General features: G+C 53.6%; 1 protein-coding gene across 4 annotated transcripts in view; it reads left to right on the forward strand.

Moving 5' to 3' along the window:
- Positions 1-15,967, forward strand: part of UBR4 (ubiquitin protein ligase E3 component n-recognin 4) — a 132,319-nt gene that overhangs the window by 90,308 nt on the left and 26,044 nt on the right. For all 4 annotated transcript variants that reach the window (XM_052661867.1, XM_052661884.1, XM_052661876.1 and 1 more), the window contains 16 exons: positions 911-1,150; positions 1,517-1,655; positions 2,231-2,356; positions 2,468-2,596; positions 3,438-3,781; positions 5,311-5,401; positions 5,747-5,831; positions 5,988-6,115; positions 8,742-8,871; positions 8,974-9,131; positions 10,173-10,282; positions 10,930-11,071; positions 11,688-11,769; positions 12,101-12,274; positions 14,460-14,581; positions 15,437-15,634. In XM_052661867.1, the coding sequence (XP_052517827.1) occupies positions 911-1,150; positions 1,517-1,655; positions 2,231-2,356; positions 2,468-2,596; positions 3,438-3,781; positions 5,311-5,401; positions 5,747-5,831; positions 5,988-6,115; positions 8,742-8,871; positions 8,974-9,131; positions 10,173-10,282; positions 10,930-11,071; positions 11,688-11,769; positions 12,101-12,274; positions 14,460-14,581; positions 15,437-15,634 (2,398 nt within the window). The remainder of the gene's footprint in view (positions 1-910; positions 1,151-1,516; positions 1,656-2,230; positions 2,357-2,467; positions 2,597-3,437; positions 3,782-5,310; positions 5,402-5,746; positions 5,832-5,987; positions 6,116-8,741; positions 8,872-8,973; positions 9,132-10,172; positions 10,283-10,929; positions 11,072-11,687; positions 11,770-12,100; positions 12,275-14,459; positions 14,582-15,436; positions 15,635-15,967) is intronic.

Below are 15,967 nucleotides of genomic sequence, written 5' to 3' on the forward strand. Positions count from 1 at the left end.
GAAGTATTAGTATTACTCTGAAGGCGGAATAAAGCTAGCATGTACCGCGGAAACAAACGGCCACCGGGAGCTCTGCTTTTTAAAGCAGGTTTTGTCCTTTGAAAAGCATGGTTCACACTGGTGGCCTGCAGGTAGAGGCTGCTCATTGGGATGACCCAGTCCCCTCTGGAGCAGGTAGATTTGGTTTCTGTTGTGCAGAGTTAGCTCAGCCGCTGGGATGAAGCCCTCACACTCTGGAATGCAACTGTGGTTCACATCCCTTGCAGAATCTATTTCCTTATCTGTAAAAAGCAGAGAAGTCTACTCTCGGGGTGTTCTTTTAAGGATTAAATGTGTTAGCATATGTAGAATGCTGAGAACAGAGCCTGATACATAGTAAAATTTCAGTAAACACTAATTCTAACTCTATTAAGGTAATTATCTCTAAATTATCACTTGCCTTTACTCTTCCTGACTCTTCTTGGCACGTGACCCGGATCCTGGTGTGTCCCTCTGCCTCTCTGAAGCAATCTGAGCTTTATCCTTCCAAGGTAGTTGCCATGATAGGAACTTACGGCATCATGGAGCCTCTTGGGAGTCCAGGCTCCAGTGTGGCTTACTTTCAGAGTAACGTCTTCCCTTGATGGACATTCCCTTGTTTTTCTGGAATCTCAGAAATTACCATATATGGTGTCTTAAAGCACCTGTATGTTCTACCCTTTTTTTCAAGAGAGAAAGAATAGTGGAAACGTATCTTTAAAATTAAGTTGCTTTTATTTGTCAGAGTCCTTTTCCTTAGAATAACCATTTCACTGTCTTGGGAGAACACGTAGGAACAGTCTTCTTTCCGTCTCATCAGACTGTCATTGCTGCGGGTCTTGTGAGAGTCTTTCAGGCCCTCTCCCTGTCTGCCTGACACTGTTCCTCCTAGGCCGGCGCGCTGGCACAAAGCCAAGAAGGTTCAGCTGACGCCTGGGCAGACAGAGGTGAAGATCGACCTGCCTTTGCCCATCGTGGCCTCCAACCTGATGATTGAGTTCGCAGACTTCTATGAGAACTACCAGGCCTCCACGGAGACCCTGCAGTGCCCGCGCTGTAGTGCCTCAGTCCCCGCCAACCCCGGCGTCTGCGGCAACTGTGGGGAGAACGTCTACCAGTGCCACAAATGCAGGTGGGGGAGCGGGTGTCCCCCAGGCCAGGTGCACCCTTGTGTTCCTCAGGAGGAGTTTCAGTGTGGGCAGTTCTGCCGTGTGGTGCCCTCACGGTGGAGGATTATGGGCCTCTAGCGCGTGGAGTTCACAGATACAGGAGAGGGCCGGGGAGAGTGGTGGGGTGGTGGTGGGGTGGTGGGTGGGCTGGGGCTCCCGAGTTTAGCTCCAGGTCCCTTTTCTGGTTGCCCGGTTGCCTGAGTCGTCCTTGCCTGTTGGCTGCTGCCCCTCCGAGAGCCCTGCAGGGTCCCCGGCGCCTGCAGGTGTGGCGCATCCGCTCCCTCTTCCCCCTGCCCTCTGCGGCCCACTGACCTGTGCTCGGGTTTCAGGTCCATCAACTATGACGAAAAGGACCCCTTCCTGTGCAACGCCTGTGGCTTCTGTAAATACGCTCGCTTCGACTTCATGCTCTACGCCAAGCCCTGCTGCGCAGTGGACCCCATCGAGAATGAGGAAGACCGGAAGAAGGTGAGGCCGCGTCTGTGCGAGGCCCACGCCGGGCTCTGATCAGAGCTTGGGGGCTGAGCTGGTGTGGGCAGCGTGCTTTTCCTTCTCGCCAAGTCGTCTTGGCTCAGCGTGTTTTCAGGGCTGAGCTTTTGAGTGGCAGCAAATCAGATGGATTAGAACACGTGTTTCAGGTAGAATTTTGGAGACGTGTTGTCAGTGGAAGCAGAGTCTCCCAAGGGGCAGGTGACGCGCTGGGACTGGAGATGGGAGGGCAGGGCGGGGGGCTGCCAGAATAGTCAGCAGCAGCAGCAGCCCGGCAAAGCAGGGTGGCGTCTAGCTCCAGAGTCAGAAGGGTGAACACTCCAGTTCCCCTGTGCTTTTAATACTGTGTGACCTGGCATAAGTCACCGCCGTCAGCATCGTTTATGTGAATGTACGTCATATACTTTGAGTACCCACTTCACAGGATTACTGCGGTGAGTAGAAATACCGCGTGAAACACAGTACTTGACTGGATCACTGAGGGCAAGTCTTCAGTGCTGACAAGTCTTCAGTGCTGACAAGCCTTCGTGCACTCCCCATCTCTTCCTGTCTAGGCCGTGTCCAACATCAACACGCTTCTGGACAAAGCCGACCGAGTGTATCACCAGCTGATGGGACATCGGCCACAGCTGGAGAACCTGCTCTGCAAAGTGAACGAGGCAGCTCCTGAGAAGCCACAGGTGATCCGGGTGACAGAGGTGTTGGGAGAGGGTTCTGGGTCAGAGGCAGAGACTGGCCCCAGGCGAAGCCGTCTCCCGGTGGAAGGCTGACCGCGTCCCTCTGGGTTGCAGGACGACTCGGGAACCTCCGGGGGTATCAGCTCCACTTCGGCCAGTGTGAACCGGTATATCCTGCAGCTGGCGCAGGAGTACTGCGGAGACTGCAAGAGCTCTTTTGATGAGCTCTCCAAGATCATCCAGGTAGAGGTGGGAGCGGCGGGAGTGCATTTCCTTGTGGGTTATCAGCATTGTTTTCAAAGCAGTTCTTTGCTCTCCCCGCACGGTTAAGCGCCAGCCACACAGCTGCTCACCTGCTGCAGTTCCGGGTGCGCGGTAGAAAGCTGGGTTCATACCAGAACGCTGAGAATCATGGAGACTGTTATAGATCAGTTTTTCTGATCGGTCACATCGGTGGGCAGTATGTTACAGACCTCACCCCCATGGGGTGGAAGACTGGCTGCAGACAAGAGCAGCCAGGGTCCTTGTCCCCAGAGTGGCTGGTAGGCCATCTTCACTCCATGTGCCTATGTTCCTGACTTTACTCTTTAAAGAAAGTGTTATGTGGGTGTTAAGGACGTATGCCTGTGATGAGAGGCTGAGGTCTAACTCTGCCCCTTACCTTGGTCAAGCCAGCCTCTCTAAGCTGTTTCCTCCTCTGTAAAATGGGGATGAAGTATCTTAACTGCTAAGGTCATTGAAAAAAAGTCAGTTGCACAGTCATATTGAATGTCATATTTGTGATCCCATAGACTGTAGCCTGCCAGGCTCCTCTGTCCATGGGATTCTCCAGGCAAGAGTAATGGAGTGGGTTGCCGTTCCCTTCTCCAGGGTACTTCCCGACCCAGGGATCGAACCCAGGTCTCCTGCGCTGCAGACACATTCTTTGCCAGCTGAGCTACTAGGCTGAGGCCGTTGAGAGGGTTAAGTTAGATAATGCTGGTAAAGTGTTCTTCATACCAAAGCTGGTTTCTAACTAGCTTCCTTTTTCTTCCTCCTTAGTTTAATTGCGGATTTTTTTCTCCTGTCTTTTTTTTCCCCTCAGAAAGTTTTCGCTTCACGAAAAGAGTTGTTGGAATACGACCTGCAGCAGAGGGAGGCGGCCACCAAGTCCTCCCGGACCTCGGTGCAGCCCACCTTCACGGCCAGCCAGTACCGCGCCTTATCTGTGCTGGGCTGTGGCCACACATCCTCCACCAAGTGCTACGGCTGCGCCTCAGCCGTCACGGAGCACTGCATCACCCTGCTCCGGGCCCTGGCCACCAACCCCGCCCTGCGCCACATCCTCGTCTCCCAGGGCCTCGTCCGGGAGCTCTTTGACTACAACCTCCGCCGAGGCTCTGCGGCCATGCGGGAGGAGGTCCGCCAGCTCATGTGCCTCCTGACTCGGTCAGAGCCTGCGCCGGGGGCATGGGCCGGGACCCTGCGGGCGGGGGTGGGGGCGGCGGTGGTGCGGGGAGCGCCGGGGGCTGCGGGGGGCTGTCCAGGGTGCAGCTGAGCGGACGGAGGAGCATGTGGAGCCCAGGCTCCCTTGTATCAATAGGCCGTGGGTCTGGCTCGTACTTGGTTGGTTCCAGTGGGGTTTCCTGAGGAAGCGGTTTTTGAGTTCCAGTGCTGGGAGAAGGGAGTGACCGGGCACTTGGACTCAGGACTCCCCCAGAAGAAGGCAGCTGGAGCAGTGGAGCCTGGGGCTTTGGAGCCTAGATCTGGCTCAGAAGGGCCCGGTGTCTGATCCTTTGTGCCGTGTGCCGTGGACACATTTCTCAGTGTTCTCTGAGCATGAGGTTTCCTCATCTGAGAAATAAAGATAATAGCCAATCCTGTAATGGCTTGTGGTGAGGATGGAGGACATAGTTCACATGGTGAGTAGTAGCTCATACTTGTGGAGTCCTTAGTCCGTGCTGACACAGTACCCACAGCTGGATTTGCATTGTTTACCGAGGGTGGGCCTAAGTTCTAGAGCATGTTAGCTGGCCGCTAAATGTGACTTGCTGTACCACGTGTTCACTCGTTCAGCAAGCATTCACTGGGCATCGGCTGAATGCCAGGCTTTGTTCTGGACTCTGAGGATGCAGCGGGAGGTGGAGCAGCGTCCCTGCACGCATGTGGCCTCCACTCTAGAGGAGAGAAGGGCGGTGAACGGATGGTGGCCCGGCACAGCGCCAGGAGTCAGACGTGAAGGGCAGTGCAGCTGGGGTGGCAGCTCTGGTTGCAGGCAGGGTCGCTGCAGAGGACAGGGTGGGCAGGGGCGACTGCTGAGGAGGTCAGGGAGTGAGGCCGCACGCCGACGTTGACAGCAAGTGGTGGGCAGAGAGATGGGGCATGCCAGCCGCGTGAAGCCAGGGCCACAAGGAAGCCCGTGTGGCTGGAGTGGAGGACACAGTGGGGGCAAAGCGGAGGGGGTTCAGTGAGACCAGGGGCCAGGTCCCGTGGGGTCTTTAGAACACTGTGAGGACTTGAATTTTATTCAGGGCGTGTTGGGAAGCCTGAGTGTGATTTGACGCAATTCATGGTTTTTAAATTACTAATACGCACATTGTTACAAAGGGACACGGGTGGGAAGTGTGGATGCCTTGTGGGAAATGAAGCGGGGGCAGTTGGAGAAGCTGAGGAAGGAGACCGAGAGTGGACCCCTGGGTTCTGGAGGCTGACATACCCGGCGGGGTCCGGGGGCCAGGCAGCCTGGGCTGTGGAGAAACCCCGCGTGCGGTCTTCTCTCTGTCAGCCTCTCCTCCCCAGAAAGGCGGCTGGGCAGGCCCTTCTCGGCACACAGCAGGGTTTTGTGGGGCTCGTGAGTCGTCTTGCGCCTGGGAAGGCTGGTAGCCCTAGACGTTGATTTCCTTTCACCCGGGCGCTCTCACGTGCAGAGGTGGGACGCACCCAGAGGTGTAACAGGACTCTCTTCTCTGCTTCCCTAGAGACAATCCGGAGGCCACCCAGCAGATGAACGATCTGATTATTGGCAAAGTTTCCACAGCCCTGAAGGGCCACTGGGCCAACCCTGATCTGGTGAGCAGGCCGCCGTGCCCTCCGACTCCCCCTTCACCCTTTTCCTTCGTCCCCACGGCTCGCCCCGCCGGCGCCTCGTTGTGATGACCAGGGCAGGTGGCAGTGGGGGTGAGGGGGGAGCGGCTCACGTCCCAGGAAGACCTTGCTGAGTCAGCATCAGGCTCAGAGAGCAGAAATGCGCAGGGGCCGTGCTGAGGGGCTCCATCTCCTGCCGTCTCTCTGACGGTCCGCTTGACCACATGGGTTAGCTCTGAGTCTCGGGGTCAGAGCGTGGACGTGAGCCCCTGTCCGGGACTGCCCCTGCAGACCCTCCTCTGCTCACATCTCTTCCTGTTGGCCCTCTAGGCAAGTAGCCTTCAGTACGAAATGCTGTTGTTGACAGACTCCATCTCCAAGGAGGACAGCTGCTGGGAGCTCCGCTTGCGCTGTGGTGAGTTTGGGGGATGTCTGGTTGGCAGCCGGCCAGCGAGAGGAGCGCAGCTCGGTGCGGGGCCTTGTGAGGCCAGGGAAGCTGCCCTCAGGTGGCCACACGGCGGCTGGTGAGGCATGTCTGTGACTGTGCCTCCGCCCTGCCTTCCTCTCCCAGCGCTCAGCCTTTTCCTCATGGCCGTGAACATCAAGACCCCCGTTGTGGTTGAGAACATCACCCTCATGTGCCTGCGAATCTTGCAGAAGCTGATTAAGCCACCTGCTCCCACCAGCAAGAAGAACAAGGTACAGGCCTGAGAAGGCGGTTGGGGGCAGGCTCCAGCCAGCGCCCACCGTGCTCTAAGGCCTCTGTTCACCTGAGCTCGCTTTCCCTGGGGTGACAGTGCTTCCTTGGCGGCAGTCAGCGAGATGGGTTAGGGTTTCTGAGAAGGAAAGTTTCTCAGAGGGCTCTCGAGTAACACAGGCAGGCAAAGGCACACGCCTGCAGCAGTGGTCTACCGTGGAGGACCGCCCCTTCCTCCAGTCCCCTCGGACGGCTCGCGGCTCCCAGGGGCTGTGTTCTTCCCTACCCCGTGCCTTTGCACAGTGCTGGAAGCCCTTCCATTCCCTCGCACTGTGACCTGGGCAGGGATCGAACCCATGCCCCCTGCGTTGGCGGTGAATTTTCTCCACTGAGCCCCCTGGGAGGCCCCTGGCCTTGGGCAGTCCTTTGTAAATGCTACGTGCGGCTGTGCAGCGTCTCCTCGGCTGCCACGCCTGCCTTTCCTTTGTCAGCTGCTTTCAGTGATCCAGTTCTCTGCCAGGCTGGCCATGAGCTCCTCCAATCCAGGCACTGTTTTGTGTTTTACTAAGATGTTTTTTGGTCCAGTGTGTAGCTTGGTATCTCGCGTTATAATAGTGACTCAATAAGTCATTGTTAAATGAGTGAGTAAAGCCGAGTTTTTAGTTCTGAAGGTGGCGTAGCCGCAGATGGACTTGCTCATACTGGTGTGAGAGCATGTGGGCCATAGTGCTTTCCCTCGGCCCTGCCTGGGGCCTCCGTCTTTGTAGTCCTGGAGCCCTTCCGATGCCTGCTCCATCCCGGTGGAATCTCTTGGTGGGAAACCGAGTCTTCTTTGCAAGATGCTGAGCGGCAGGCACCACAGGGGAAGCTGGACAGGGAACAGTTTACACTGTTTCCCTTTCTTGGTCTGCTCCGACCGTCCTCAGAAAAGACCCCCCACCTCTTCCTTCGCTTTGATGAAGGCTTTCTTCCCCCCAGAGCGCATTCTCAGCAAATGAAAATTGGCTCTTGTTTGAAAAGAGGAACTTCATCCCCACATAACTGTCATTTTTCCTACAGTGTGAGATCACAGATTCCACCTGAGAGGGCTCTTAGCCTCTGAGCACTGAAGCCTCACATTTTGCTGAGTTTTAGCCTAGAGAGAGCAGCAGTTCTCAGAGTTTGGCTCATAGATCTGTGGGTGTTCCCAAGACGACTAGGATATCTGCGAGGTCAACATTATTTTCATAATTATCCTGAGACACGATTTGCCCTTTTCTTCTTTTGTGGCACTTGTGCAGATGATACAAAGTCAGTGATGGCGAGACCGACCAAGCCTCAGCACCGCGAGGCATGCTCTTCACTGCAGCTTCACCAGGAGCGTCCCTGGTGAAGCACTGCCGAGGGGTTCAGTAGTCGGTTCACTATTCAGTGAGACAGCGCGGGAGGCGGGCACACTGCAGGGTGGAGGGTGCCCAGGGAGAAGTCCTGGTGACGGGGGCGGGGGGCGGGGGGCGGGGGGCGGCGGGCGGGGGGTGGCTGAACCGGCTGCCTTTTCCATGGAACCTCATTTGTGCTTGAAAGGAGGGCTAAGGAGCCAATTGTGGTTCTTCAGAATCAGGTATTTAGCCGATGATTTTCTTGAAAAGTGAATAAAACGAGCCTGTCACTTAAAGAGAAATGGGTGTAGTTCTGTGAACCAGTATTTTCCAGATGACCAGTGCATGTTCATGTGTGAGTAAAAGATGAATTTAGTGGAATGGGATAAGAAATGTTTTTTGATTGGTTTCAGATTCCACATTGCAACCCATCTTTAAAAACCTGCAATTCGTTGAATTTTGGTTTAGTATTAATGAAAAATCTGTAATTAATTGAAAAAGCTATTACAATATTTTTTCTTTCCAACTATATACATCTGAGCGCTTCAACAAAACAATCTATCACAACAGTTTGAACTTAGAAGCAGTATAAGAATCTAGCTGTCTTATTAAGGTAGTCATTAAACAAATTTAAAAATGTATAGCAGTATAGCTTCTTTGTCGAGATTATTTTCGTTTTGGGAAATAAAAAATGCTGTTTAGGGTGACAGATAATGTGTTTTTATTTGTAAATGAGTCAATATTTTAAGAATTGCTAAACTTTAATTTTTAATAAATCCATATCAATGGGTAGAGCTACATACACAAGAACTCTCTGGAGTCAGTAATTTTCAAGAGCGTAATGGGGTCCTGTGGCCGAAAAGTTTGAGAGTTGCTGGCTTAGAATCCTACTGGGGGCTCCCCTATGCAGGCCACTTGGGATTAGTAATGGCTCTGTAAATTTTAGAGGCTGCTTAGTGACCCCTTGAAGATTTATGTTTGGGGAAACTACAAATCAGCCTTGGGATAGAAATTAGTTATGTAGCTGTATGAGCGTCTGTAGGAGGCCTTATCGTGCACAGGCAAAATCAGTGACCCTAAGCTCAGCACGGTGCTGCTCCTGCTAAACTGAATCGAGATGCTTGGAAGGAGCACGGACAGGGCACAGAAGACGTGAACGTTGACCTTCTGGTCTTGCCTGTGCACTCGTCCCCGGGGCAGTCCCACTGTGCTGCAGCGGCAGCTCAGGCGTGCGCTCGGGCCCGCTCACCCGTCCGCCTTCCTTCTGCAGGACGTCCCTGTCGAGGCCCTCACCACCGTGAGGCCGTACTGCAATGAGATCCACGCCCAGGCCCAGCTCTGGCTCAAGAGGGACCCCAAAGCATCCTATGAAGCCTGGAAGAAGTGTCTTCCCATCCGAGGTGTGTCTGTCTTTCGGGACTTGAGATGTGGGCCCTTCCTGCCCCTGGCCGACTGCCCCACCATCTCCCCCTTTCCTCTCCCTGCACCCCTTTGCCTGCCAGGGATCGATGGCAACGGGAAGTCTCCCAGCAAGTCAGAGCTCCGCCACCTCTACTTGACCGAGAAGTACGTGTGGCGGTGGAAGCAGTTCTTGAGTCGGCGGGGGAAGCGGACCTCCCCGCTGGACCTCAAGCTGGGCCACAACAACTGGCTGCGGCAGGTCAGTGACCGGCCGTGTCCTGGGCTCCTCAGGCTGCCCTGGCTCCAGGTCCCAGGTGGGGCGTTTCCGCCCCTCACCACATGTCTCCTCTGCTTTTTCTTTGTTAGTCTTGCTTCCTTTCTACTGGGTGGAGGCTCTCGTTGCAGCCGCCCGCGTGGTGGGTGGGCCACATCAGAACTCTCTGCCCTGTGATCAAGCTCATGCTCTCTGCTCTCCTCCCTGACCGCTGAGCAGGGCGGCGCCTCAGCGCCTGCACTGCTTTCACCGTCCACCTTTCACGTCTTCTGTCCTTTTCCTTTTTCCAGCTAATGTTTTTAAAGATTAAAGTGATGATATGTTAGAGAATTCCTTTGTCCATTGGTGTATAACGTGAACACTTGGTCTACATTTAACATAAGTGTTCAGCATGTTGTTATTGTTCAGTTGCTAAGTTGTGTCTGACTCTTTGCGACCCCATGGACTGCAGCACGCCAGGCCTCCCTGTCCATCACCATCTCCCAGAGCTTGCTCAAACTCATGTCCATTGAGTCGGGGATGCCATCCAACCATCTCATCCTCTGTCGTCCCCTTCTCCTCCTGCCTTCAATGTTTCCCAGCATCAGGGTCTTTTCCAATGAGTCAGCTCTTCCCATCAGCTGGCCAAAGTATTGGAGCTTCAACATCAGTCCTTCCAATGACTATTTAGGGTTAGTTTCCTTTAGGATTGACTGGTTTGATCTCCTTGCTGTCCAAGGTAGCTGTCTCCAAAATAGAATCATAGACGTCTTTGCTAAGGAGAATACCTGCCTGTCTTTCTTCCTGGTTCTGTCGTCTTAGTATGTTCTCCAAAGTACTTGTTGGAGAAAAGCTCCATGAAGATGGGACTCTTAGCCTTTTTGCCCATCTGCAGCAGCCAGATCTTGAGTTAGATGATTTTTCCTTTACCCCTTTGCTCATGAGGAGCTCAGAGGATTTCCCCTGGATGGGTGGCAGTTGACTGTGCCTGGCGGGGCCGGATGAGAGGCTGTCCGCTGAGCCAGGCGCTTCTCCCCACCCCTGCAGGTGCTGTTTACTCCGGCCACGCAGGCTGCACGGCAGGCGGCCTGCACCATTGTGGAGGCGCTGGCCACCATCCCCAGCCGCAAGCAGCAGGTCCTAGACCTCCTCACCAGGTACCATCTGAGAGCGGGGTGGGCAGGGTGGCGGGACTTCATCCAGGGAGCCCTCCCACTCTCCCAGGGGAGTCCACAGACCAGGGCGACGGGAGGCATGCCTGTGCTGTAGCCACCTCCTTTCTTGTGGAAGACCACAGAAACCACGAAGCGCTGAGCAGCCGCGTGCAGTGGTTATAACCGCGGTGGTGGTGGTGACAGAGTCAGTAGCCAGTGTCTTTCGAGGTCTTAGGAGCTCACAAAGGCTTGGCATGCATTGCCTCATGTAGTGCTCACGTGGGCTTTGAGTGCCTAGTTGGCTTGGCCCCAGGAAGGCAAGACTTCAGCCCAGGCAGTCTGATTCCAAGTCACCGGCCACTCGCCTCATGAGCGCTTCAGGCACAGCACTGTCTCGCTGCCCTAGAAGCCGCCGTTCGTGTGTTGGTGCTTTGTCAGCCAGACGCGTACAGTGGGTTGCACTGCAGTCCCTGCTGGGTGCTCTGGAGCCTTCCCCAGGCCTGAGGACTTCCCAAGTGGGGCTCTGGGGTGTTCTCAGCCCTGGTCCTCCCCAGCGAGGCAGGGGGAGTGGAGGACCGCAGAGGGCAGAGCCAGGGGGCCGTCGGGGCTGTGGGGCGGGTGGGCTCACTCGTCGTCCGGCTCCACGGCAGTTACCTGGACGAGCTGAGCGTTGCTGGCGAGTGTGCAGCCGAGTACCTGGCTCTCTACCAGAAGCTCATCACTTCAGCTCACTGGAAAGTCTACCTGGCAGCCCGAGGAGTCCTGCCCTACGTGGGCAACCTCATCACCAAGGTATGTCGTCCCGGCCCAGCCTAGGGGAGCCCCTTTCCCGAGCCCCGCTCTCCTTGTTCTCTTTCTCTATATAAACTTTGTGGTGGTCTTCACTCCAGGAAGAAATATTTGTTCAAAATGCAGGCATACCTCGCTTTATTGTGCTTTTTTTAAATAAAGGTTGTGTCAAGTAAGCCGTTTTCTAACAGCATTATTTTGTAATTAAAGTGTATATACATTGTTTGCTAGATATAGTGGTACCACACACTTACTGAACTGAAATAGAGTGTGGACATAAGTTTTATACTCATAGGAAGAGATGGATTTGTGTGACTCGCTTTGTTGCGATGATCACTTTATTACAGTGGTCTGAAACTGAACCTGGACTATTTCTGAAGTCTGCCTGGGGTACTTTTGTGACTTCATTGTGTTCCCCATGAGGCTGTAGCAGTCTGCTGGGGATGTTTAAACTGTCCTCCATTTCTAAGCAGCCCGTTAACGCCTTTATAGCTCTCCTTGGCTTCTTAGAAAGGGGTTCTGCAAAGGTGCAGGGTGAGAGAGCGTCCCTGGGCAGTGGGGGAGCTGACCGGTGTCCCTGTGGTGCAGTCACACTGACTGTGCTTGTCTTCCTGTTTAGGAAATAGCCCGCTTGCTGGCCCTGGAGGAAGCCACGCTGAGCACCGATCTGCAGCAGGGCTATGCCCTCAAGAGTCTCACAGGTAGAGGGAGCCTCCTGGCCCTTCCACTGGATACCTTGGGGATAGTTTGGGGACTGACCTTTGATTCCTTGGGTGCTGAGGTTGACCTCTTCTCTCTCATGTTGACCACACTGCGCTTTCTAAGCTCTGTGTTTTTTCCCTTGTGGACGGGGTGCATCTTTGAGCACCCATTGTCTACTGACCAGTTCATGTCATTGAGCACCTGCTCCATGTCAGGCGCAAAGACAGCGTTGCCCTGCTTTTGAGTTGCGCATCGTCGTTTGAAAACATGGACCTTCTTTGCTTAATTTTCATTCTGAACTCATGTAGCAACTTTCTCCTGTCCCCACAGGCCTACTTTCCTCCTTTGTGGAGGTGGAGTCCATCAAAAGGCACTTTAAAAGCCGCCTGGTGGGCACCGTGCTGAACGGATACCTGTGCTTGCGGAAGCTGGTGGTGCAGAGGACCAAGCTGGTCGACGAGACGCAGGACATGCTGCTGGAGATGCTGGAGGACATGACCACAGGTAGCCCGGCCGGCGGCCCGCGGCCTGCGTCCCTTCTGGCTCCGCTGACGCGCATGGCCCAGTCCCTGGGCTCCTTAGGCCCGGACCATGGGCAGCAGACGCCTCCTCACGCTTGAGTAAAGGAGACATTTTTCTCAAGACTGTTGGTGCTTAGAGTCGGAAAATTCCAGATCTGGCCTCAGTAAATTTGGGCTCGTTATTTAAAAATTTTTTTGCTTATCTATTGTTCGCTGTGCTGGTTCTTCGTTAGTGCACACGGGCTTCAGTAGTTGGGGCACATGGGCTAAGCCCTGTGGCATGTGGAGTCTTCCAGACCAGGGATTGAACCCATGACCCCTGCCCTGTCCGTCAGGTTCTTAGCCACTGGACTACCAGGAAGGTCCTGGACTTTCTGTATTGAGCTCACAGGGCAGGGAGAGGTCAAGAGTTCTCAGCCTGGTGTCCTTCGTTGGTTCTAGAAGATTCTCGGCCGCTGTGGCTTCGGCTGCCTCTACTCTGTTCTCTCTCCTTGTCCTTGTGGGACTCCACCTCCCTCTTTCATAGTGTCCGTCTCATTGTATCTTTATGTTGATTTTGGATAATTTCTTCCATCCTATAACATATCGTTTAGTTTATTTTTTCTTCACTCTGTGTTATCTGTTTAATCTACCCATCAAATTCTTGCAATTTTATGTAGATTTTATTGTGTCTAGTCTTTTGCAGACATTTTCTGTCTCTTTTATATTCTTTCAGCATAACAAACATTTCCGTATCTGCTAATTCTAAAACTTGAAATACCTATTAATCTGATCCTGTTGTTATTCTGGCTCTTGCCTTTGGTGCTTTGCTTTAAATCTTGCATTTTATGGGTTTGTTTTTTTTTTGGTACTGTGAGCTTGTGTTTTGTGGGAGCTCTTCGGGACCTGAGTCAAAGATGGGTTTTTCCGGAGACGATTTATAGCTGCCTCTGTGAAGCAGCTCAGGGTGTGGCCAACCCAGGGCCACCTTCAACAAAGTTCTGAACTTAGAGTTTTCAGATCGCCTGCATAGTTTGAGCCACCGACCTCTGTGAGGCACAGCTTGTTATGAGTGCTCAGAGGAGATTTTTCTTCCCCTCTGTTCAGTGCTACATTTTAAGGCAAGACAGTGTGCTTTCATTGATTTGCTTGGGGGAAAAGAATAGTTATTTTTAATTGATGCTTATACCAAAGAGGGCTTCCCAGGCGGCATGGTGGCAAAGAATCTGCCTGCCATTGCAGGAGGTGCGGGTTCCATCCCTGGGTCAGAAAGATCCCCTGGATTGGGGTGTTCTTGCCTGGAAAATCCCACGGACAGAGGAGCCCGGTGGGGCTATAGTCCGCAGGGTAACAGAGCATCAGACACGACTGAGCACCCCGTACCTCTCCCAAGGATGTAGCTCTCGGGGGTACCAGACCTGTGTGTGTAGGCGGTAGTTCCTGCCAGATTCTCCCTCTTGGGAGATTTGGGACTTTGTATCCAGCTCTCAAACCCTGGCAGATTTTGGAAACCAATGCTCATGGCAAAAAATAGCCTGAGTGCTTTGCTGACCTCCCTGGGTTCCTGGTTTTTCCTAATTTTGGAGCTGTGGCTTTCTTTGCCAGTGTAACAGTCCACTGATGCCTTTTTATTTTTTCCCCACTATTTTAAATTGTTTTTAAGTGGAGGAGTGAAAAGTAGGTCAGGGGACATAGTCTGCTTTATTGCCAGACATGGAAGTCCTTCTGGTGCCATTTTTAGCTGCCATGCTGAGCTGGTTTGTGACCTTGTCAGCTGGACCCTTTGCAAGAATGTATGGCTTGAAGTTAACTGTTTGGCTTCTGGAGGGCCATCTGCCTAATCTTTTTGAAACTGAAAACTGTCACTTCCTTTTGCTTTGACAGGAGCTCAGTTAGGACCACTGTTTCATGTTCTTGAGTACCTCTTTTGGGCAAGAGGATGCAGGGTTATGATTCCCAGAGGGAGGGGACCTGTGCACAGCCAAGTGTGATGCACTGTGTCGCCTTGGGTGTGAAGGCCTCAGATGGAGTGCGGACTCAGTGCAAGAATCCGTCAGCTTCAGGTTTCCAGTTGAAATGCTGATGTTGCCACTCACCAGGCAGAGAGGATCTGTCAGTGATGAGTCTCACCTCAGCTTCTGTGTGTGCGGCTCCTTCCTGACTGACTTGGCCACGTTGACTTCCGGCAGGTACAGAATCGGAAACCAAGGCCTTCATGGCCGTGTGCATTGAGACAGCCAAGCGCTACAATCTGGACGACTCCCGGACCCCGGTCTTCATCTTCGAGAGGCTCTGCAGCATCATCTACCCCGTGAGCACAAGCCGTGGTGGTTCATCGTAGTCGTGGGTCATCGTCCCAGCAGTGACCTGTTCAGTCAGTGTTTTAGGAAGCTCCACCCGTAAAGCAGAGGCAACCTCATTTTCCCAGTCCTAATGATGGGGAGAAATCTAAAGCCGTTCCTTGTCCCATTTCCTAGGTTGAAAGTCAAAATCAATCTTTTTCTTTTGAGCCAGGTCTAACCTCCCGTTGCCCAAATCCTGGTGTTTGTCCGTCCATGATCCTGTGAAAGAAGCAGCCCTGAGTGGGCAGATGGGCCTTCTTGCTGTCTTCCTGTTTTCCCTGCCCGCATTCTGTGCACGCATGCACACGTGAAGGTGTATCTGCAACCTGAACTGCATAGATCCCCTTCTGTTACTGAGGAAGGGTGGAGTGCATCGGTCTCATCAGTTAACGATGAGAGACCCCTGAGTATCACATGATACACAGAAGGCCGTTTTCTTGACCAGAGGGCCACCAGTGACAGAGTCACCTGGCCCCGGGCTGGTTTTGCATGGGACGAGCAGGAGGGGAACTTCGTCCCCTCATGTCAGTGATCCAGCTTTCGTGGGGCACTCCTCATCTGCATATTTGGTTAGGCTTTCTCTCTCCTAACCCACCCTTGAGTTTCAGAGAAGATGCCTGCTCTTTAAGGCTCTTTGAATTATATTTGGGGTTTTTGAATCACCTCTGAGCTTCCTGCCCTTTTGTCTTTAAGTGTATAAGGGGCTGGATGAGTCTGGTGTGCCTCCCTGGGTGTCCGTGAACAAGGCAGTGTGGTCTGAATGTGAGTGGTCTGTGCGCATGTACTCATGCCATCCCTTCTGCTTCCTTCTCTGTGTCCTTCAGGAAGAGAATGAAGTCACTGAGTTCTTTGTGACCCTGGAGAAGGATCCCCAGCAGGAAGACTTCTTACAGGGCAGAATGCCTGGGAACCCGTATAGCAGCAACGAGCCAGGCATCGGGCCCCTCATGCGGGACATAAAGAACAAGATCTGCCAGGACTGTGACTTGGTAGCTCTGCTGGAGGATGACAGCGGGATGGAGGTAATGAGCATAGCACAGCCCTGCCGTGGTTAGGCTTCCTCTCCCTCAGGGGCTGGTCAGCCCTGGGCATCTTTAAATGCAGCTCCATGATTCCCGTCTGCCTGCCTCACCTGTAAAGGGCTCTTTCCGCTGCCTGGTGTGTGGTAATGAGCAGATGGCTGTAGCTTGTTAGGGCACAGGCTTTCGTTGTTCTTGCTGCTGTGGCAGAGGCCTCCAGTGATTCCAGGCTAACCAAGCTCCCCAGATACTGGCAAATTAGCCCCAGCGCAGGTTCTGGCCCTGTACCTGGTACCTTCTGGCAGACGACACTGGGATCTGCTGTTAGCACATGCA

This window comes from Budorcas taxicolor, chromosome 2 (assembly GCF_023091745.1).
Source record: "Budorcas taxicolor isolate Tak-1 chromosome 2, Takin1.1, whole genome shotgun sequence".
NCBI classification, from domain to species: domain Eukaryota; kingdom Metazoa; phylum Chordata; class Mammalia; order Artiodactyla; family Bovidae; genus Budorcas; species Budorcas taxicolor.